Source organism: Copidosoma floridanum, unplaced genomic scaffold, assembly GCF_036245765.1.
Source record: "Copidosoma floridanum isolate Cflo_tuat_1 unplaced genomic scaffold, Cflo_Japanese_pri ptg000017l, whole genome shotgun sequence".
In the NCBI taxonomy this organism is placed as follows: domain Eukaryota; kingdom Metazoa; phylum Arthropoda; class Insecta; order Hymenoptera; family Encyrtidae; genus Copidosoma; species Copidosoma floridanum.
The window spans coordinates 10,542,884-10,567,530 of NW_028321894.1; the positions used below are offsets into that span (position 1 = coordinate 10,542,884).

Genomic DNA, 24,647 nt, shown 5'->3' on the forward strand with positions numbered 1-24,647 from the left:
AAAATTTTTTGTTAGTAGAAATTGGCACAGTCTACTCATTTTTTAAATTTTATTTATAACATAACAAAATTCTTGTGTTACGATGAGCATTACTAGTTACAAAAACTACTTTTTATATGGTCGCAAGTGAATAAACCATAGAAGCCTAATAAAAAAAAAAGTAGTAGAATTATTTAAAATGCTATTGGTTTATAGTACTGTATTGAAGAATTTAAGTGGGTTGAATAAGATACTCTTATATTATTGTTTACAAATAACAATCTGAAAAATGTCCGTTTGAAGGAATCTAAGAATTCGTTTATCTTTTAAAGTTATTAATACAAAAAACATAGTAAATCTACATATTTTAATGGCTTTAAAAATTAATTACTTTTTTATGCATTAATTTACATGATTTCTGAATAACGAATTCAAACTTAGTAGTGTAATATACACACTTAATTATATTGCTAATAGGATAACGCCCCAGCATTAAAACTACGTAACGTTGCAGACTCACACGTTTTATTTATTATTTGATCAGATTTATTATTGTATGCTAGTTTTCGTATCATGTAATAGATGAATAGTTAAACAAACAAGGTAACAAACAAATAAAAAGAAAAAATGGCTGAGCAGATTAGTAACTGATTTTAGTGCCAAGTGTGCCTATACTACACAACCCCCCAAGCTGACTTATTTTATTTACTTATAACTGAGTGAGTAAATTATGAACGGTCGAGCAGATGAACAAGTTTGCTTTTTTATTGTACTAAAGCTAGAGAAAACACTAATGACTAGCTTTCGACGCAGTCACTTTAAGTACAAAATCTGGAATTAATGACATTGTTGATATTCTTCCATAAACATGCCAACTGAATGTGATGGTTACTATGTCCTAACGTGTGCGAGCTTCAGAATATTCTAGTTTAGTCAGAGTTTTGATATAGTAAACTTTACTTACTAATTTATAAATTTCTTACACGCATAATGACGTATTGGTACATAAAAACACATATTGATACACATATTAATATACATTAAAAAGCATTTTTCTACAAGATAGGTGCATTACATACAGTAAGAACGATTTTTAACCTTGCATAATCTTGTTTTGAAAAAGATAATTTAAAAAGACATAGAAAGAATATACAAAATGTTCTTAATTTTTTACAGCTACATTTTAATAACAAAACAATGTGGAAAAATTACTCACCAAGCACATGAATTACCTTTTTACAATTCAGACTGTTATCCTAAGTAATGTATTGCATCCAAAATGAGTAAACCTACGTTAGTTAAATGAAAGAGGTATACAATTTACTTTTCGTAATGGAAGAATAAATCTTTTCACAATTTTAAAAAGCCGCTCTTGCGACAAAATACAATGCCAATTTAGGACAAACTTTACCAATGAAAAGAAGAACAATCATTCACTGATAAAAAACTCTCGTTCATGCTGAACCATCTTCCTCTTGCTGTACCTCCAGCCTTTATTATGTCAGAAATCAATTCAAGGCTTGACAAGAACGGGAGTAATTTTTAAAGCACAGTATCACTCAAGGTCACAGCTATCAGTATGTGAAGCACAAGTCTTCTTGACATCACTTCACCCCTCCCCAAAGTCATCCTGACATCTCACTTCCAATCCCTACTAGGCTCGCCTTTTACTATCTGATAGCTTAAGTCTCTTTCTTAAGCACCTTATCATGCAATATCACGAAGCCCCTCACCACCAAGTGATCCCGTAAAACAGTTTTTTTATCCACCGTTCAGGCGTGCTATAGTTTAAGACTTTCCTACCAATAACTTGCTAAGTGCAGGGTTTTTAAAACGCTTATAATTTACCTATTTTCGATTTATCATTTTTTGGTAAAAAGCCTAATCTAAAAGATTCAAAAAATTCTGATAGTCAAGTGCTACTGAAAAAATTTAAAGGCAAGAATAAATAGGATAACAAAATAGAGTAAAAAATTATGTATGCTATGCTAAATACAGCTATGAAGTGGCGGTTGGGAGTTAACTAATGACTAATAGGCACGTGAAAATAATAAAAAATAAGATAAAAGAAATTTTTAAATGAAACTCTAAAAGAATTAGCTCCTAACAGTGAAACTTATTATACAAAGAATTAGATTAATAACCTTAAATCCAACTATTACTAATGGAAAATAAAGAAATCGTAAACCCTGACAGTAGGGACGAAAATAAACAAGAAAGTTGGAAATCTAAGATAAACTCAAATCAATTGCTACCTAGTGGACTGGAAATGAAAAAAAAATTTGTCATATAATACAGTCCTTTAACAACAGTTAGACAATAGGTTAATTATGTGAATGCAAAAATGTCAGAAAAAGTTAATAAGTGATAAAGCATTAAATGAAAACAAGAGACATTGAATACATTTAATAGTTATTGTTTAAATGACGAAGAACTAGAGTGTTAAGTACAATTAGACTGGCTTAGAGATCATATTGATAAAAAGTTGACGACAGAATATGTAGTACGATTTCATAATGACGTCACATTTAGAAAAACGCATCAACAAAAAATGTAACGAAATGCTAAATATTTGCTGAATACACACCAGTATCAGTAGCTCTAACTAAAAAATTTTTAAAAAATCTAATATTTGCTTCAATTTCAAAAATTATACTTAAAATCCAGAAAATTTAAATATATAATGCTGTGACAGTTGATATAGCTGAAAATAAGAATTTTACAAGGTGTAAGGTGTATAAAATAACAATGTTACCATGTCATCATGAACTATAAAAATTTGAATATCAACAGTGTCAAAATTTCTAAATGAATAATCTTGGTAGTATGTTAAGTAAGAGACTGAGTAAAAAAGGTTCCATGACAAACAGACAAGTAGTCAAAATAAAGTTATAAAATAAAGGAAAACTTTTAGACAGACATGATCTAATACCTTAGTAGGTGTATTATAACAGATTTAAGTAAAACAGTTGTGTCTATGGAACTGTCATACGGAAAAAACAACTAGATTGCTTAAAGGAAGCGTGTATCATCTAGTATCTTAGTGATTAAAGCAATAAGTTGTGTATCAGCCTATTTGTAAAAAATTTATGATATGTTTTTAGAAAACTTAGAAACTAATTATTTTAATGATCGTTTTTAAGTAACACAACACTTTTTTAATGATTTTATCCTCCTATTTAACAAAAATATTAAAGCTGATAACAAAAGCTTTGTTTTCCTTTGCTCTTACATCACTATGTATCACATTTTGAAGCCTTTTAGAATTCCCCTATGAGCAAAAAATTTAGTGTACTTTTAACGTTTTTTATTTTCCTAGGGCTCAAAGTAAGAACACAAGCACCTAAATAATGTAGTTGTGTCGTAGTTTGTCTGAGAACTTGGATGCGTCTTCTCATTCAGCAGCTAGAGAAGCCAACAAGTCAGTTATTCATTTCTTATATCTTCTGGACATTAATCTTTCCAGTATTACGAGATCTCTTTTTTGCCTTCTTTTATTTGTTTTTAATAGTGGTACTGTTTTTTTCCAAAATAAGCACCTAGAAATTTTTCTTAGTGTGAGCTTCACCTTCTTATTTTTTGTAATTTAATCAAAAGTTACTTTGTAATTAACCTTTTTCTCGCTAATAATTTCTAACCATAACTTTTTTTTGGTCCTTGACAGATTTGTAACTAAAGAATTCCAATCATCGATTTCTCTTACCTTGAAAAGAAAATTTCTGTATCTAGTTGTAGTAGCTTTTTATACATAAATTCTCACCTTTTTGGCTTGTTGTCTGATCTTATCTCTTTAAGGACTCAAGCAAAAGTATATCCTTACAGGACCTTAATAAAAATTTATATCCTTTTTTTCTGTCCTGATTTCATATTTCTGTCTCTCTGCCAACAACTCTTATCTTAGGGAGATGATTCTGGTCTCTTCTAATCTTTTCTTCTTTTTAGGGTGTAGGTCAGAAGGTTTCCTTGAATCTTCAGGGTTTCTGTTTTACTTTTGTGTCAGGATGTTTTTGAGAAACTTAAAATAAGTTGAGCATGCTATTTTCTATCTTATATGATCTGTGTGTCTTCCTCGTAAAATTGTTACCAGTTTGTTTGCGAAGGTATTTTGTCTTTTTTTTACGCCTAATAGCTGCTTTGAATAAATTATAAGTTGACTGTTGATTTTATTATATAATAAGCAGTAAATTTCTTATTCAACAGAAAAAACTATGTAGTGTTGTTGTACGATTGAAGGTATAGCTGCTGGGCACCCAATCAGTTACTGTAGGTGGTATGTGCGTTGAACCGTAAGTCCCATAAACGCGCAATGCCACATGCACCGAGGTGATAGAGTGCCGAAAAGGAATCGAAAGTCTTAAACAATTTGGATAAGGAAAAAGGAAGCAATAAACTAGTAAAGACTTTCCTTATCAAACATAGCAGCAGCTCTTAGAGTCTTTTACTAAGGGCAATGAGTGTAAGTGTTTCATTTCTTTCATGATTGAACAAATTGGTATCTATGGACTAGCTACGCAATAATGATAAAAAACGTTTAATTTTCTCGCAGTTTTTTTTTCAATCGTTGCCAAAACCAGTAAAACCTGTTGTACATGTTTAATTGTATTTTTAGAAACTTGCTTGCCCTTTATCTTGCGTACTTACACTTGTGCAAGGGTTGTGTTAAGGTCATATATTAGTCTGTAATTTTTTTATACAAAATTTTCAGCACAGTTCAAAGCAGACTGGTGGAAAGTATTGAAAAATTTTTGGTGATTCGAATCAGTCAAGTCGATGACTAAGTGATTGAGTTGTTCCTTGTTTTATTAATACTATTATTTTTTGTTTTCTCCTTACATTTGTATATTCGGTGTAAGTTTTATTTTTAATATATTACTAGTAATGTGTTGCACAAAAGTACGGTCGTCGTGCAGTTATTTTGTTTTTTCTTTAGTTTGTTGAGCTAAATGCAGGCAAATAAAGGACAAAAAGTATTTACTTAGTTTTGCATATATCGTATCAACATTATTCCACGTATGTCAATATTTTTTAATTAATGATTTAGTTTATCACAGTACAAAAAATAGTCCTACTTTGTTACTGAGAAATAGTCAAAGCATTAATTTAAAAAAAAAAAGAATCTACTGATTCAAGTTGCTTATTCTCGTTAGCTTATAAAAGATCAATAATTTGTCAGTCTGTCAGTCATCGTTTTTTATACGATGTTCCCGTAAGCTGTATATTAACCACTCCCACCACATTGAGTCGTCTTCTTAAGATTAATGAAATTGGAGCTTTTCGTTTATACTTAAGAACAATTGTTGTATTGTTCAACGTAGATAATTTAAGTTACACTTGGTGTTGTTGCTCAAGAAGCTGACAGCTATGACATCACTTGCTCTACTTCCAATGTTTAACAGCTTATCGTGTCGATGACTAGACGACAATGTAAAGCCCATCAAAGACTTTTGTTTGACCAAATTTTTTTTTAATAGCCTTCTGATTATAGTTAAACTACAGGTAGGCTATTTTATTACCACATTTGTGTAACTGCATAGTAATAATGCGTTTGTTTCTGCTGGCACATCTGCTAATAAAAAAGTTCTTAAGGCCCTAGAATTTTAAATGTTTATGAATAAGTCTTTTGCATAGTGGGTCTTTATTACCTGTTGTGTCTTATAATTGCCAGTAAAACACTGCACGCTTTTTTTTGATAAAAAAAATAGCATAACTACAAACAAATGCAGTAGCTTTCGTGCTCAAGCAAGTCAGGCGTGACGACTCTCTCTTCGTCGTATCATAGAAGACTACCCAGGCATTATGTAAATCCGTATTGGTAGATAATTTTTGTACAGAGCATGGTTAGGGCAGTTCATGAGAAGTACCCACAGGGAATGCTGTTTAATAAGTATACCCACACTAAATCTGCAAGTCCATCATGAAGCCTTCTTCAGTGGCAATAATTGGTCAGTGTTTATTCCACCCAATTGTCTTCTCATTTCTTAAGCAGCTACGTTAGATGCCCTTACCAAACACAACTCAGGCTTTATCGTTCAGTTTTGACGTTGGGCCAAAACTCTCACGCTTCGAAGGAACAATGCAAGTGGTGAAGTACATAGAGTAGCCCATCAGCAAAGCTATGTTAGTGCTGAGTACGTCAATGAAGACAATGTTGTTATCATCGATCACCTATATATATATGAAATAATATGAAGATTTCTGTTTCTTCAAGTCCTCTTACTCAATCAGAGTGGCAAACAATAAAATCTCTGAGAAGGTTTTTAATGCCACAAAAGGAGTTAATTTCTCTCATTATTATGTCTGCAGTCATAATTAGGATCAGTGGTATTATTTTATTTAGTATAAGTTCTTTTACCAATTCTGTCTTTATTTCTGTTGTAATAAACATGAGTTCTCTTTTATTTAATTCACTAGGTTTATTGTTACTGTTACACTTACAATCATTCTTGTTACTAGGGTTGTTAAGATTACTCAAATCTGTATTGTTTTTTTAGCCACCATCAAAATCACTATTATAACCTTGTTTATAATTTTTATCTTTTTTATGACAATTATAGCAATTATTGTTATTTTTTTTTTCAATGTTGAAACTCACGTTTCGTTGATTGCTAGTGTGTTCGTGCTTGAATAAATTTGTGAAACAACAACAATGAATCTGGTTGTACAAATAGTTATTTAACATATAAATTTAAGCTAAGGTTCTGTTGCACCATTAATAAGTCAACACAAAAACAACATTTTACAAACCTGACAACGTCCACCACCTCCTTTTTCTTGCCACCACTTATTTTTTAAGGCCGTAAGAACTCCCATTTCTTGCAGCTTTAGGACAGCACCACTAAGCTCATTTCTGTAAGATGCATCTGTAAAAAAGCTTCATTTTAGTGATGTAATACTAATGCATGATAGTTATGGTTTTTTATTGTTTTAAGAACAGTATTGTAACAAATAACATGCCCTTTGGCTTTCTTGTTTATATTAAATATTTAAAAAAGTTTTGTAAATTGTTGTTATTAAATTACAAGCTAAAAAATATCAGAGATAGAAAGTATTATAATTTTTCCAAGAACAAATGCTCACTATACGCTTTGTTAAATTGCAACAAACACTGATTACTTTATTGTTTCCTTTTAATTTTAGCCTTATACTGCAGAATATTTTTTTATTAAGTTCTTGTAATTATAAAAATTTCCTTATTAACAGGCACTGAGTCAGTCAACACTATCTATGGTGTCGTATAAGGTTAATAGGAATTTTAAGCAGAGTCTTATTGCTATAGTTAATATTTTAACGTAATTTAATTTAATATTATAAGAAGATTTCTAAGTGGTACTAATAGTTATAGACATACGGTTAAAGACATACTTGCAGAGGTCTTTAGAGAGTTTTGTAGTGGATTAAAATATAATAATACCTATAGAACCAGTAAACAGTTGATGCTTGGGTACCCAAGTATTAATTAATTTTTTTATAAAATTGTATGGCAAACAATACAATTTTAAGTATAACAATGCCTTCTATGAAACAATATTGTGTACGAAGGTGGTGCAATTATAGTGGAAATGAGTAGACCTATGTTGATTGGGTGTAATTTTAACTAACACGTCATGAGTTAATGATTATAAGCAATTTGTTACGGCACAATACAATAAAAATAATATATAGACTGGCCAGTCCAATACTGTGCACTTTCATTGAATCTTCTGGTGATTTTAAAACAACATTTTACTGCCTACGCTGATTGCATCTGTAACGTCACGCTCACATCTGTCACGTACGATGCCACACTTGTTTCTCGTCCATATTAAATACCCAGAATATAATTCTACATAGAAAGTTGAGAAAAATCATTCTGTTATATAGCTTTTTTTAATAAGGTAGTATTACATGCCAGTAAATGTCCCTTTAAGACGCTTCTCACACATAGGTTTTTTTGAGAGATATTATTCAAACGTCAAACCTATATTAAAATAGCATAAGACGTACCTATGATTATAAAAGCTCGTTTGACTGTACCATTATTTTATACATGACAAATTTAAAAAATAGACATGAAACATGTAACCGTATGAAAAAATTACATTAAATGTCATTCATGTGATTTGTAGGAGTCTCCTAATTTTTTGGGTACAAAGCATTACTTTTAAAAAAACCTATCGAGTTTTCAAATAGACCCACAAATTAAATTCTAAATAACTTTCGAAAAAGGGGATAAGGTGTCTGTGAATGAATGTGTATGAGTACATCCACATAAGAAAAGGAATTGCTAGCCTTACTCTACACATTAGCGTTCCTGTCATTTCTCTGAACTTTCCCCCACAAAGTGTGTAAAGAACTTCCTTCAATCAAAAAACCTCATGAATCACGTATAAAAAATTTTCAAAAGAATAAAATACAATAAAAATTAATTATTGTACTTGTACAGTACAAACAAATTTTTTTTTATTTTTAAAAATTTTGAAAAAATATCAGAAAATTATATAAAAAATTATTTATTTATTGTTAAAATAAAAAAATTAAAAAGGTTAGACTAAACATTCATTGATGAATTGAAAGGGTGTTTTGCTAAGGTTTAGTAATTGCCTAGTTTTTTAAAAAAACATTAAGAAAAAAAAATTTAATTTTATAAGGTAAGTTGTTTATTTATTTAATTTATAAATAAACCAAGTAAATTAATGTACATTTAATAAGAATGTCTGTGAAAAATAAGTAACTAACTGTACGATAAGATAAAGTAAATGATTTTCCTATGTTTGGCCTGCTCATGGTAGAGTAGGTAACGGCCATGGCTATAAAGAAAGTAAGAGGTCGGGGGCTTAAATCTCTTTAAAAACTGTTTTTTAAATTTACGAGAAGACAAATATACACTTAAAAGATTTACCCACGCGCATAACGCCCCTATAGAAGTATAATTTAAAAAAGTGCCTGATCAAGTTTTTAACAATAAGGTCGTCTATACAAAATTTGACTGTATGAACACTTGATGTGCTTATTCGAAAACAGCATCAGAAATAACAGTTATACTAATCGTTGTTCTGTTTTAAAAATCCTTATTATGTGACTTAGCGCTGAGTACAGAGTTGCAGACAATTATATCACTTCAGCCGATGTGATCTCCCTCAGCTCTTTCTTCCTTAGGTCCTCGATCGTCAGTGTGTCAGCCCGCGCGTGGCTCGGGAGCTCCGCAGGAGCAGTACGCGCGCAGAACGAAGGAGGGAAACAAAATCATCTTGTCGGACGTTGATCGCGGGAAACGAGCCGAACAATCCACCCGCATTGCTCCTGGAGCGACATACTAGTTGCCATCCGCCAAGGCGGGTTAGCCTTCTTGACCATCAGGTGGTGGCGTTGGTGGACCGGGGTTCGCTACGGGGACCAGGGCCAGTTTGATAATCGGTCGCACGTACTCGCAAGTCACTGTCTTCATGGTGACCGCGCGCATCAATTCATCAGGACTAGGCTGGGCGCGAATGATGCGACCTAGCGGCCAATGACCACTCGATTGGAGGAGGGTAGCGTCCAGTAGGATGACGAAGTCGCCGATGGCAAAACTTCGGCGAGCAACGGTCCACTTCGGCCTTTGCTTGAGTGTATTAAGGTACTCTTGGCTCCAGCGTGACCAGAACTGAGCCCAAATGGCTCTTAAGAGGTCCCAATGCGAGAGAGCGTCTAAGTTCTCAGTGGAAGGCCTGGGCTGGATGATGGAATCGAGTGGGGCTCCAACAAAGAAGTGGCCTGGTGTAAGTACCTCGAGGTCGAAGGGGTCGCCGGAGAGCGGTGTCAAGGGCCTTCCGTTGAGCACCATCTCCATCCCAGCTAGTACGGTGGAGAATTCCTCGTAGGTCAGGTGACGGGAGCCCATTAGGCATTGGAGGTGGCCTTTAACTGACTTGATGGCGGCTTCCCAGAGTCCACCGAAATGTGGAGCTCCAGGGGGGATGAAGTGCCAAGCAATACCTTGCGAAGCGAGAGAGCCAGCAATGAGGTCCCAGTCGATCTCCACAATTTGTAACGCCTCGCGCAGCTCCAGATCAGCGCGGCGAAAGCAAGTGGCATTGTCGCTCCAGAGTTCAAAGGGTCGACCACGACGACCGGTGAACCTAGCGAGAGCGCCCAGAAAGGCAGCTGTAAAGAGATCACCGACGAGCTTGAGGTGTAGGGCCTTTGTCGTCATGCACACGAAGACGGCGATGTAACCCTTCGTAGTGCGTATGCCTCGTCCTTTTGATGTAAGTACTGAAAAAGGCCCGGCGTAGTTGACACCCGTGCCACCAAAAGCGCGGGAAGGTGTGACTCATGAAGCTGGTAAGGGGGCCATCATCTGGGTCGTGGAGCGAGCCTGGAGTCGGGAGCATACGACGTACCACCGCAATTGAGTCTTGATTCTGCGTGGGCCACCGAGAATCCATGCACGCTTGGCCGCGTAGGCGCTAGTGACCCTGTATTCGCCGTGAAGAGCTCGAGTATGGGCCCAAGAAAGGACTAGTGAGGCGAGCGATGAGGCTCCGCTAAGGATCGGTGGATGCCACTCTTCGTAAGGTAGCGAAGAGAAACCCAGCCACCTGCCGACACGCAGAACGCCGTTGGTGTCGAGGAAAGCTGCAAGAGAAGTCAAAGGACTCCCTTTTGGCAATCGCTCACCGTTCTGCAAACGCGCACGCTCTTCGCCAAATGTTTCCGATTGGCTCAAATGGACGCAGGCCAGGAAGGCATCTTGAAGCTCGGCGGGGGTCAGTGGTGAGAGCACCGGAAGGACAGGTGGGTGACGCAACTGGTGCTGGACCTACCGACGAGTGTGCACGAGAACGACGAGTAGAGTGTGAAGCTTGGAATATCGTTCAAATATGCTCGGCTCAGCCAGACAGGTGGCGTAGCAGGCCAACGGCAGGGGTGTCACCTCTTGAAGTGATTCCTGGGGCCAGGCTCGGTCGTTGTCAGCAAGCCACGGTGGACCGTCCCACCACAGGAGTTGTTGTCTGAGACCAGACATGTCCGTGCTTCGAGTGACCACGTCAGCTGGATTGGACTGTGACGGTACGTACCACCAGGCGCTCGAGGGTAGCGTGCCCTGTATCTGGGACAAGTAGTTGTCGACGAGGGCGTTGTTGGTTGGCTGATCGGAGCGAACCAACTGCAGCACAATTTGCGAGTCACACTAGGCGTGACAGCGCTCAATCGGAACTGCTAGTTCTTTGGCCGTCGAGCGCAGAAGCTTAGCAGCCAGCAGGGCGGTGCCGAGCTCCAAGCGAGGAATGGTCATCCGGGCCACAGGTTCAACCATTGGCTTAAGAGTGCGGATGGGCGCCAGCTTCGTGCGAGCGAGGAGGATGTGGCAGCAGACAAAACCGTCTGCAGCCTGGAGTCTAGAGTACAGGACAACAGCCATCGCGCGGCGGCTAGCATTGGAAAATACGTGCAGGTGAATGTCCGCTGACGCGACCGTTCCGATCCAACGAGGCAGGGATGGACCGGAGATGGCTTGGAGCTTGGCGGCAAAGGCAGTCCACCTTTGAATCATGGACGACGGAGCAGACTCGTCCCAGTCCAGGTTGGCTCGCCATAAGTCTTGCAGCAGGAGTTTGGCGTTCAGCACGATCGGCGAAAGCCAACCGCATAGATCAAACAGGCCCGCGAGCGCTGCAAGCATGGTCCTCTTGGTGGTTTGGTGCTGTATGAGGGGAGGTGTTAGCAGAAAGCAATCTGACGTTGGGTCCCAGCTCATACCGAGCTCACTAACGAGACCTTCAGCGCCAAGCTGACACCAAGTGGGCCGCAGGCGCACGTCATCGGGAAGGTCGTCCAGCAGCTCGGGCACATTGGCTACCCACTTGTGCAGAGGAAACCCGCTGGCTTGCAGAAGTTTGATTAGCTGGTCACGAATATGTCGAGCCGTGGCAATGTCATCTGCACCAGAGAGTATGTCATCGACGTAGCGGTCGTTCATCACCACGGGAACTGCCTCGGGCCAACGGTGTCCTTCGTCCTTACACAGCTGCTGCACAGTGCGCAAGGAGAGGTGCGGTGAGCACGAAGCGCCGTAGGTGACTGTTAACAGCTGGTAGTGCGTGGGCGGTTGGTTTAAATCAGGGCTCCACAAGATACGCTGTAGGTCGACGTCACGCTTGTCGATCCAGATCTGACGAAACATCATGCGGACGTCTCTGAAGAAGGCAACTTGGTGTCGTCGTCAGCGTAGGAGCACGCTGGGGAGCGTGGTCTGCAGCCTAGGGCCCGCGAAGAGGACGTCGTTTAAGCTGTAGTTGCTCGATATCAGTTTCGAGGCGTTGAACACGACGCGAAGCCTGCGGCCCTTATCGCTGCTCTGCCAGATGCCGTGATGTTGGATATAGTGCACTGATCGGGGCGATGCCGTGCGCAGATCGTCAGGCAGTGGTCTTATGTGGCCCAGAGCGATGTACTCTGCCATAAATTGCACATACTCAGCACCCATCGCTGGGGTCCGCTGGAGGCGACAATGCAACGAGTAAAGGGCGGCCGTGGCACTCTTCAGGCTGTTGCCGAGCAGCCGCGTACTGTCGCTCTTCAATGGCAGATGAACGACATAGCGACATAGCGGCCATCCGAAGCACGATGGTGATCGAGGAAGATGCGCTCGCACTCAATGTCCTCTGGATCGCGGCGGCTGACTTGCGATATTTTCTCGAGCTCCCAAAAGCGCTGCAGCAGCGCAGCCAACTCGCGATGCCAAGACGGTGCTCCGTCCATGTGCGGTGTTGAGCCCACAGTAAAAGCTGCCGGCTGCAGGCCAGGAGCACGGCCAACGAGGGTCTAGCAGAAGATCGTGTGCTGACCGATAATGTCGCCCTGCCAGACGGATTCCACCCTTAATATGTGGCTGTAGACCTCGGCACCGAGGAGCAGGTCCACACGACTAGGTGTACCGAATGCGGTGTCGGCCAGAGGCTGAAGATCAAGCCACTGCTCGGCCATGGATGGGTGCAGAGGAGCAGACAGCGAGACAAGCCTGAGCTGAGGTAAGCAGAGTGCCACTAAGGTGATCGGCGGCGCATCTCTGCCCGGGTCGATGTGCAGATGGGCCCGAGTTCTCGAGCGAACGACTGACTCACCTCCTACTCCAGAAATGCTCGAATTGGTGTGCTCCAGCGTGGCGTTGAGCCGTCGCGCCAGGTTCGCAGAGACGATCGTGACCTCGGAGCACGCATCGAGGAGGGCTCGGGCTGTCGCGCGCCGGCCGGACGGCCCACTCAGCTGAACGAGAGCGGTCGGTAGCATGGTGAGTCAGGAAGAGGGCGACGGGCCCAGGTCGTCGGCACGAGTTGCACTGACGGGGTCGGCCTTCGGCCGTTTTGGTGATGGCAGACAGTTAGAACGGCAATTAAAACATAGTCGGGCTTGGTGGACCAGGTCTCACCGAGCGTGCGCGTCGAGGCCTTGGAATCGAGCGCAGTGCCCCAGGTAATGGGTTTCGCTGCAGCACGGCCACGGAGGCAGAGCTGCGCCGGTTGCGAGGGAGCAATAGTGCTGCCCAGAAGATGATGAAGCTGGTGGACAGATGCTGGGCATGCTCACTGGCCGTGCTGGGTGAGATGCCTTAATGGAGCTGAGAGCGCGGCACTGTCGGTGAAGGAAGTTCTTCATGGCGGCGATAGTCGCAGTCTCAATCCCAGCCCTTGTGTCGGTGCCCTCGAGCCACTCGAGCTCGTCCTCCCAGGCACGCTGGGTAGTTGGGTTCATGCCGGTCATGGCACAAGAGATCAGCCAGCCATCCCACTGGAGGACAGGACGGCCCAAAGCTTGCAACTGGTCCTCGTGGCGACCCAGCGTATCAAGAAGGCTTCGCAGACCTCTAGCCGACTCGTCCCTTAAGGGCCTGATGTTCCGTAGCGCCGTTAGATGGTCATGTTGTAGGAGACGGCGGTGTTTAAACCGTGCCGCGAGCACGGCCCAAGCGGTCGAGTAGTTGGCGCCAACGATCTGGATCGCGTCGAGAGCTATTTTGGCATCTCCCTCCACGAGAGACTTTGAGTAAAACAGTCGCTCGACATCGGTGAGCTGTTGATCGTCATGCACTAGCACTCGAAAGAGATCCTGGAAGCTCTCCCAGTCTTCTCTTTTGCCAGAGAAGGCGGGAATACTAATTCGGGGCAGACGGGGTCCACAACTCGATGTAGCGCTCCCGCGGCCCACTCCACTGTTGCCAGGGGGTGGTGCAAGGGTGCTCCTCGCGTTGTAGAGATGGGCGCGTGACTCTATGTACTCAGTCTCCGATGTTGAGTACATTTGGGTTAGTGACTCCTGCTTTTCGGGAGGAGGTGTCTCGATGAGCCTCAGATGATTGGCCTGAAAGTCGCTCCAGTAGCCATCCAGCAACTCAAGCCTCACTTCGACGAGGCTGGTGGTCCAGGCTGAGGGCTCAGTTTGCGTGACGGCCAGCTCAAAACGAGCGATTACGTCTGCCAGAGCGCATTGGGCGCCAAATAGGTTAACCCAGCCTTTGTTGGACCTAAGAGAGCAATCATGAGCTTTATGGTTGCACGAAGCTGCTATTGCCGTCAGGCCAAGCCTGGCTTTGTCCTCACTTCCACAAATTAACACGTATGTGTGTGGCTATACGATGGGGAGAAGAAGAGAGAGCGAGAAAGAGAGATACTCACACCTTATGTACACACACACACGCACACATGCATATACGCACCCACATGTCCATGCGGGTGCGTAGACGCTTGCGTGTATTACGCATTAAAATAGAGAGGTTAAATGCTAACCTTGATAAACCGCCCGCATTGCGTTTGCTCTAGTCATGACAAGGTATAGGTACACCCGTAAGGAAGGCAATGTGGCCGCCGCTACTGACGAAATAACCACTACCAGCAACACGGCTTCATGTCTGCCGTGGCCGTATGTATGACAAGCGCTGGACCACGGGCTATGCGGTGGCCGTGGCAGCCTTGTATTCAGCTTATGACGCGGATGCTCGTGAGGCACGCCTTAATGGCGGAACAACTACGTCGTGGCCATGATCAGGCAACGCAAGCCGGACCGCGGGCATGATGGTGGCCGCGATGGCTTGATACAACCAACACTTTGACATCAGTAATAGTGTACTCACATTATGTTGTGTGCTGAATGCTCTCCTTGGTCTACACCTGCTCTGCAATGGATGCTGTTTGTTTCTTACTCGCTCGGAATCCAGCTCGAAGGACCAATGTTCTGTTTTGAAAATCTTTATTATGTGACTTAGCACTGAGTACAGAGTTGCAGACAATTATATCACTTCAGTCGATGTGATCTCCCTTAGCTCTTTCTTCCTTGGGTCCTCGATCGTCAGTGTGTCAGCCCGCGCGTGGCTTGGCAGCTCCGCAGGAGCAGTACGCGCGCAGAACGAAGGAGGGCGCGCGTTCCATCATCTTGTTGGACGTTGATCGCGGGAAACGAGCCGAACAATCGTAAACAAAAATAAGTTAATAAAGTGGCAAAAGTCTTATCCATTTGCATAAAAAATTAAAATAAGTTACTTTTGATATCATATATTTGCTAATAATAAAATGACAAGCTATTGAGAAATAAGAATGCTTAAGAATCTTTCAAAGCCCTAAATACCAGCGAGGTATTTAATGATCTAATAATTCAGATCTCTCAACTGGTTCATGAAAATCTGAGCTCTCTAGCATTAATACGGCCCATTAATCCACTTTTATCTCACTTTTTTTGAATTTCCTGTACTCTTTATTTCCACGTATCTTACTCTACTACTTCTTAGTACAAAGCAGTGGTAAAGGAACAGAAAGACTTAGTTAGTAATCGTATCTGTAGACTGACACGTCTTTCTTTAGCAATTTTAAGCAATTGAACAGAGTCTCTATTTTATCTTACTACCATTGATTATTTCCACTACCAACTGTTACTTAACAGATTTTCTTTACAAAATTAGTCACATCTTTGTTAAGGCTGCTTGTATCACACCTTAACAAATCCACGAAATCTACGAGGAGTGGGGTACAAAGCATGAAAAGTTGGCAAACACGAAGTGAGGTCTAAAGATATTTTCTATAGTGGTTTAAAAGTTAGGATTTGGAATTCAAGATTTGCATTGGGGAAAGTATAATAATACGTTAAAACTATTCAAGTTACTAAATCAATTAATCTTTGAACTCCCGAAACTAACTTGCTCATGTATTCATAGAATTAATAACAATCGAACTCCATTATGCAAGTTGATGATTTAAGCAGAACTATTTTTTTGAGTGTGTATGTATGTGTACAAATTACTTTACATCCACACATGCATGCGCAGTTTTCTCCGTATCAAGCAAATTTAACGTTTCGCTAAAGTTCATACTTGGCGTCCCTATTACAGAGCGTGGATTGCATTTAAAATATTTCAATTTAAATACCTGAGGCTCGTTTCAAATGCTCTAATGTTCGTTAGTATAATTTCCGATTTCCTATTAGAGTAAATAAGGTATTAAATACTACCGGAGGCTAAGAAAGAAGTTAAATAAAAGAAAGCAATATTACACACAGTGAAAGAGAAAGATCGAGTGTAGTTATTATTGTATGATAGTAAGTCTGTTAATTAAAAAGAGAAATGTGTTACAATTAAGGCATGAACTACATTTAACTGCTGATTGTAAGTTTGTAATGAAAGCACAGTATTGATTTGTTTATGTGTTTGGTTGTAATAAAATGCGTTGGTGTAACTAGAATAAATTCCAGTTTCAGTAAATGGATAAGAAGTGCTTAAGCGTTTTATTGAATTGTATGATAGGCCTAGAGTTACGAGCAAATAAGTAGGAGACTATTGCCTCATCCTAGTTAAAAGTACAGTTTGTATGCGTGCTGCAAGGCCCTAGAAAAATGACAACAGCTGCCAGCCACGCCTTTGGCAGCCCAAGGCCTCCTTCCTTACGCTGCCATTCAAAGAGGCAAAGAATAAGCCACGGTGAGTACGTCCTCAGATTTAGGAACAGAAGTCCAGGGCAATCTACAAAAAGATGTCTATCTAGAGGTATGCATTAGTGCTGTAAGAGAAAGAAGAAGGAAGAATATGTAAAAGAGAGAGAGAGTGACAGGAAAGAAGGTGGAATAAATAGAGAAAGAGCAGGTCAGGTAAGCCAGGAAAAAGACGTTCGGTCAGGGAAGAGAGCTTGGCATTCAAGACTACAAGAGTTGCAAGCAAGCTGATGCATCTGAAACGATGGAAAGCAATAGAACTGCACGATTTAAAGATGTATAGTAGTGTGATAAAAATTTAAGGTAGTGTTGTCTGTGTGTGTTTGGGTATGGGTGTGTATCTGGAGTATTGTCCAAGTCTCGGTGGATGGCAAGGGGCCAGCAAACCGTTTCAGTAGGACGTCATAAGGTGTGTGTGTGTGTGTTTAAGATTAACTGAAGGCCTTCTTTCGAACGAAGTATCTGTGAGTTCACAGCATAATCTAAAAATCAGAAGGGTGGCTAGTAAGGCCGACTTCAGGACTTACTACAAACTACAGAAGGTAATGTAGAGTGTGTGCTCTCGTCACCAAGGTCATGCGCCACCTATAACAGGCTACATAAATGTCAACTTACGGGCAGCCCAAGCAAGAAGCGACTTTCTCTGATCATAGAAAGTACTATAGTGCTTATATTATTATATTATAACCCTTTCTGGATACTAGTTTTCAGAAAAAGAGTAGTGCTTATTTTAAACAGCCAGTACGCAACAAAGAAGATACCACAATGAAAAACGTTCTGGCAAAATAAGTAACACAAGTAATAACCTCGTTGAGAGAATTCACTAAGAGTTCTGATCTGATAAGAGCCTAGGTGGCTGCTACAGGTCTTACAGATTCAAGAAAAGGGAGAAGGTAAAAAAGACGCTACTCATAGTCAGAAGAGACTACTAAACGTTTTATGCCTTTTTACAGATAAAAAACAAAGACTGAGCCTTGCAAGCTTAAGCAGTAACAAGAGTGACAACAGCAATATCAACATTTTGAGCAACCGGACACAAAAAAAGTTGAGTGTATGATCAAAAAGAAAGTTAAGCTAAAAGAAAACAAAGCCAAAGCTATAGACAGTGTTGTTTTAGCTAAAATAAAGATAGATAAAACATTTTCTGCCATCAACCATCGGTTTTATACGCGGCCATACTTATGAAGAATATCCTTAGGCTTACCTGTAACCACTTTTCAACAGCATAACGTACGGAACATGAAGCCCTTCTACACGAAGATAGGCACATTTAGAACTTAAAGAAAATTTTCAACTACCTGCAATACGAAGAAAAAAAAAGACGAATTCTTCTAGCAAATGCAAGGAAAGTCATTAAACTTTTCTCTCAGAAAAAAAAAACGAAAAAAGGAAAAAAGAAACCCTTTCAACTATCTACAGGAAAAATCTAAATTAATTATATAAAGACAAAAAATAAAATGAAATGACAAATAAGGAGAAATTATATTCAGTAATAAAAGTGGCTGAAAAGAAGTCCAGATATGGTAAAAAGCGTTCTAGTAATGGTTGGAAATGCAAAAAAATTTGTCAGGGTACTTTTGCCAATGAAGGCTGATTTTAACTCTGATAAAATAGGGGCTATGTTCAAGGGAGTCGTCACAACCAAAATAAAGGGTTGCTCCTGATATACAAGAAAATTATTAATTAAGTAGAAAGTTCTGAAAATAGACAGTCTCGTAAAAGAAGGAGAAGTGAAGAAATCCTTTGTGGAGGCCTTTATTAACTGAACACAAGACTTCAAAGTCCAACTTTTAAAATTAATTGCCCTAGAACAAAAAATAACGCTAGTTATACTGCAAAAAATGTCTGCAAAGCAGGTTAAGCAAAAAGGTATCATGAGGGTTAAATTTGTCTTCTACCGTGCAAGAAAAATTCTGACTGTTACTAGATACCTTCAATGTTTAAAGTACAGTCATGTCTCGTCAGCAAGCAGTGAAGTAGATAGATCCACGCTTTTTTTAGTTTAAAAGCTGTAATATTAAAAAAATGGACTGAAAAATGACAATGTTATGACCGGACTTGTTTAGAGTATGATCTTAACTGTTTTATTTAAGTGTCATTCGTGGGTCTCATAGAATTCAGCTCGTAAGCCTTAATTTTTTTTTCAAATTGAAAAATCATCTTTACTTAAATAATATGGGCAATTTTAATAAATGCATCTCTTTGTTGAAGCAATTTTTTCTTTTAAATAATTTGTTTCTTTTAATTCAATTTACTTGGGTCACTGTAACAAGGTTCATCGTTAATTTTATTACTCATAAATAACTTACATCTACTACTTATAAAGGTTACTGCTGCTTCAGAGTTTCCTTATGCTTTGTGCAGTAACCTTCAGCGTGTCCTTAAACTACATGAATGAGTTCGTGGCCAGCAGGATGTTGCGATTTGTGCTTTCTCTGCTATCGCTGGAACCACTTTCGGCGAGCCTCCTTTGCAGTACCTCGCTCCTTAGCGTAGTCCGATACTATTGATGTTCTCGACACGCACTCAAGTTGCCTTAGCCGACACGTTATGCCTTACGCGTAAAAGGTACTCAAAAGTCACGAGAGTCAAGAGTTAACTGAAACCTTAGAGGACAGGTGACTGAAGTAAGAAGAGCAATTTTTCCTCTTGATGGTGGGTTTTTATAGCATCAGAGCGAGTAAAAGAGGCCTTTAGTTGAATTAGATCAACCAATGAGCGATGTTCTTGCAGACTGCGTTGACAGTTGTGGGATGATGTTACATGTTATGATTTTAAATGTTAGGAAATAATAATACAACAGAACCAATCGCATTTTCTGACAAGCGCGATTGAGTTTTTGAGTCAGTGATGATGGAAGCTCGCATCAGCAATATAAGAACACTAAATACAAGTTTAATTGTGACAGTAAGTTCACAAATTTTATAATTAATCTTCTTGGGGATTTCACAATCGATTTTGAATGTAGTTAAGTAAAGTGTAAATTACAAATTTGAAATTAGTATACATTATCAGAATTCGACAACTAATGAGCAAGTAACTATTCATTTATACATACATGAATTTTTACAACGAGGTTGGCCGTATTCTATGTCAGCATATTATGAAGCATACACCTTACAGCTAATATACACACGCCCACTCATAAACGATCCACGAGCTCCTTTTATCTTTCGAGCTTGCTTTATATTCCCATTACGTCTCATCTGAATTTGACGGACAAATAGCTTTTAGTTATAACATATTTTGTATTAACTCGAGATGTAACAACCCCCTTCTTAGATTGTTGCTGCCCTCGGCAACTACAGATCGATCGAGAATTCACACGAGCTTATGAGACGAATTATCAGAATAGATGTAAATTTACCTATATATTTTTGTTTTGTTAGTTTAATGACTAAAGTATTATATTCATGGTGTAGGTAAAATATTTTCCAGTGACACGCAGTTAATATAGTGATGATAACATTTATATTAATACAGTAGGATAGTGATTTAGTATTACCAAAGACAAGGTAAAAAAAGAGAACAGGAACGATGTGATTAAATAATAATTGCTGATTTTTTTGTAGACTTTTTTGGTTTTAGATAAAACATTTAAAGTTTTTCTGTTAATTGAATATAATATTAATAATGTATAGTTACTTAATTGGTGAGTAAAATATTTTATTAGGTATAAATATATATATGTATATTTTTCTTTCGAATTTTTCTGCTACGTTAGTTTTTTTTACCTGCGCGGGACAAAGGTAAATCTCTATTACGTCAGCATCTTTGTAAGCTAGTTACTAGAGTGTTATGTATCATTGATTATTTATTTTATATATGTAATTTTTTTCTCAGCATATTTTTTTTTTTTGTTTTATCTGGTATAAAAAGCTTCTTTTGTACCTTGGTTAATTCTTGCTTGTTGAGGTGTTCTTAACGTTAATATAAATTAAAGTAATAAAATGGTGCACGATGCCGTATCGTTAAACGCGAGCTTTTTTTTAGATTGGTGTTGTAGAGTATTATAGAAAAGAAACGCCTTGACTTGATCGCCTGGCAAACGACCTTTTTGTAGAGACTGGGGTACAGATCAATTTTCATGTTACTCCTGTTCGATACAATTGTAGGAAATTTATGAGAGACAGTGTAAGTAATGATGTAATTATTTGAAAAAAAAATGTATTTGTTTGTTTAATAATTTCTATTCTTCTCTCTTTTTTTTCCTTCTTTTTCAGATCTCTGATATTGTAACTACTAAGTTTTCCTGAAAGTCTGGCACAGGAGTTTTTGATGACCTTTTACATAGAATCTTTTTAAATTGTAAAGAATGGGGGATATTGTTTCGAGAGGAATATAGATGGTTAGTGCAAGAAATTACATCTAGTAAAGTTGATATGTATAGTTTAAGGTTGTTGTTTGACAATTTTATCATTTATTCTTCAACTCTTCCTGTTTTTCTTGTTGATGGACAGCATGAGTAGTGGTCATTTTATATTGGTGGATATCATCATTTTCAGTTTCTATCGGGTAACTTATAATTTTCATACGAAAAAAGATTCTGTTATTTTATATATGTGCATATGATATTGAATTCATACTTTGTAAATTGGAATTAATTATTGGTTTGTAATAAAGGTAAAAAGAAAATATAAGAATACTTGTTCAAGTTTACTATAATTAGCCTATACTTCTATATATCTGGGCTAGGTATCAAGCCTTTTTTTTTTTTTTTAATAGTGTATTTTATTTTTGCACCGTTTTATTTGTCGGATATTAAATAAATTAATAGTTGACTTGTATCGACAAATAATCATCTATCGTTCTGTTAGGAATTTATGGTGCTGGATTCTTCACAATTTTTTGTACTTTATTCGGAGTATTATGTTGCGTTATGAAAAGTTAAGGCTCATTTGATCTTCTCAATTGAGTTCAACGTCCAACTGTGGTAAATAAGTGGATTTTTTTTTAATTTCAAAATGCATCTCAATGAAATTAAGGTCATGACTTATGTAACAATTAAATTAACTTTTAGGCTTCCAAAAATTATTGCTGTATTTTGATAGTGTACTTGTTTTTTTCATGATATATTTTTTAAGGTTTTCTCCATTCTAGTTAACGTTATTGCGTCATTTGACTCTGCCCATTTATTTATTTCGGTTTTTTCTTTCTCTTGTAGATCAAGAGTAAAGTTATTACTGCTGATTTTGATTGTTTTAATATCAGGGAAGTTCAATAAATTTACTTAACTGAAGGCAAGTTCTGATCCATAGTAGTAATTCTCTGTCAATTCTAGTGTTGTGACTCCATATGGGGTATAGCTGGGAGCACGAGCAATACAGTTACTGTTAATCGTTAATATTCCCGTAGGGGTAAACGGTACAGTTATTAATACCTTAAGGTAGTGATTGACCCCTGTATAATTTGTATGTCTATATATAAAGGCTCCATTTGAAAATGCATGTGGCGGTCAATCACTATTGGGGGGTCAACAACTGTACCGTTTACCCCTACCTTATATTTTAATTTCAGTTGGTTGAGTGATTAAAGAATTATTTTCACACAATACTTATATCGTGGTAGTATTTTGTGCAGAATATGACCATTGTTTCATGGCATTTAGTCTTATCCAATAAATTTTGGTTGATTTGTATAATGCTATTTGACAATTTTTTAATGCTTCAGTTGATGGGCTTATGAGTAAAGAGAATTTGCAAGGATTATTTATATTATCTTTGTAAATAGGCATATCTGGTGAGCAATATAAGATTTTTTTATCTTTAATGCCATTATTTAAAAGTTGTTTGTCGGTAAGGAAATAATTTTAAAGATTATTGCTTACGATCAGGTTACTATGTCGGGGTTTAATGCTGACATAGCGTTCTAAATCTGAGTGTAAGTTTCTTGGAACTGGAATTAAGTGCATGGCATGATTGCTGAATTGTTCCTTACTTATTACCGGGAAACTAAGTTTAACTGCTAATTTACCTTCCATTATTACTGCGTTTGTTGAGGACAGTGTGTGCAGGTGTTAAAGTGTTACAGTTGAATCGTCCCATGGTAGCGTATGCTCGTTTTTGTATAAATTCATTTCATTACAAATTTTTGATAGTTGTCTTTTTCGTATAAGAAGTAGATGTAGGTGTTTTTGTGACGTGCTTTCCACTGCAATGGTAAGCATTTTGTAATAATTAAGTATAAAAAATAGGGATTTTTTAAAAGAGTTAGTCCATTCTAATGCTTCTATTTTATATTTGATTTTTTTACTATCATTATATAATCGGCATTCTTCTTTGGTTAAACTTTCCGAATTTTTCATAACTTTTTCATTATGTCTTCCATTTTTCTATACTTCTATTTGAATTATTTCGAGATTTGAGCGTACAATATAAGTCTGTTTTGCTTCTAAATATGATATTATTTATGTAAAGTTGTAAAGGTTATTTATGTCCATATTTATTTTATCTCGATTATCTGCATCCATACATCCAAATAGTTTTCTCGAAATCCATTCTACAAATTTTAGTGGTGCTCGTCTCATGGGGCATAGTGTCATTATTCTGTGGCTAGGTATAACTTTTACTATATTGTTGGAGTTTGTTTCTTTACTATGTTTTTGTATTTCAGGTGCAAAAAATAGTTTTAAATCTTTGTACATTGATTTTGTTAAACGAATCATATTATTGAACGTGTATCTCGGTATTAAATTTTTCCATTCTTAATTTTCAAGTACTCTAGTACACTGTTTCAATACAGCATCTAGCGGATCATGGTATAGTTCAGTTTGGTCTTCAATGCTATGAAAATCTAACGTAATAGTAACGTGTCATTCGGTACAATCTAGTCTGACTTTGTGAGTGTATTTATAATATATATCTAGATTATTTACTGAAAGCATGTTGTTATAAGGTTTGACTAGTATCTTTTTTCTGCTTTTTATTCTACCAGTCCTATGGTTAGCATAAGCAGAAAGGCAATGTTTTTATTTAACATAATGATCGGATCAATCTGCAACAAAAATTTAAAAAAAATTTCTTTTCCTTTTTTTTTCATATGTAGCAACGTTTTACTTTGTCAATCTGTTCGTTTTTTATTCTTCCATTTCCTGAGTCTGATATTACGTTATTATAAATATCTATTTCTTTAATTTAAAAAATTCCGTTATAAAATGTATCTAATTTTCCTTTTTGGACTTTTTTAGCACCTAGACAGTTCTTCCAACTTCCAAGTTCTGTGGCTTTGACTTATTGTCATAATGCGTTTTTGTATTTTGTTTTAATATTGTAAGTCCGTCACGAGCTATTTTTTGTCTTGTACCTAAACAGCGGGCAAAGACACTAGCACATAAGCTGTATGCTTCTAATTTAAATTCCACTATAAGTTGATGTGGGGAACGTGCCTGTCTACTAAAGACAAGTTTGCAAGGTGTAAAGCCTGTTGCTAAATAAACTGAAGTATGATACTCATGTATTGCAAAATGAGCCATTTCATCTTAATTATTTTCGTTTTTAGCGTAAGTTCTTAAAAAATCGTTTAACATAGCGTGGCTTCTCTCTAATAAACCATTTGATTGTGGGTGATATGCACTAGTGAGAGCTAAACGAAATCCATAGATTTTTAATACTTATGCCAATACTTTATTAATAAAACTTTTTGAACTGTCACTGAGAATAATCCTAGGAGTATTGAGAGTTGAAATAAAATATCTTGATAAAACATTGGCAATAGTTATTGCTTGTATACAAGAAACA

At 38.1% G+C, this 24,647-nt stretch overlaps 1 protein-coding gene across 1 annotated transcript in view; it reads right to left on the reverse strand.

Moving 5' to 3' along the window:
• The window catches only part of LOC106639240 (glutamate receptor ionotropic, kainate 2), a 1,100,929-nt gene that overhangs the window by 58,364 nt on the left and 1,017,918 nt on the right, over positions 1–24,647 (reverse strand). The window contains exon 12 of the mRNA XM_089592472.1: positions 6,724–6,839. Within this exon, the coding sequence (XP_089448598.1) occupies positions 6,724–6,839 (116 nt within the window). The remainder of the gene's footprint in view (positions 1–6,723; positions 6,840–24,647) is intronic.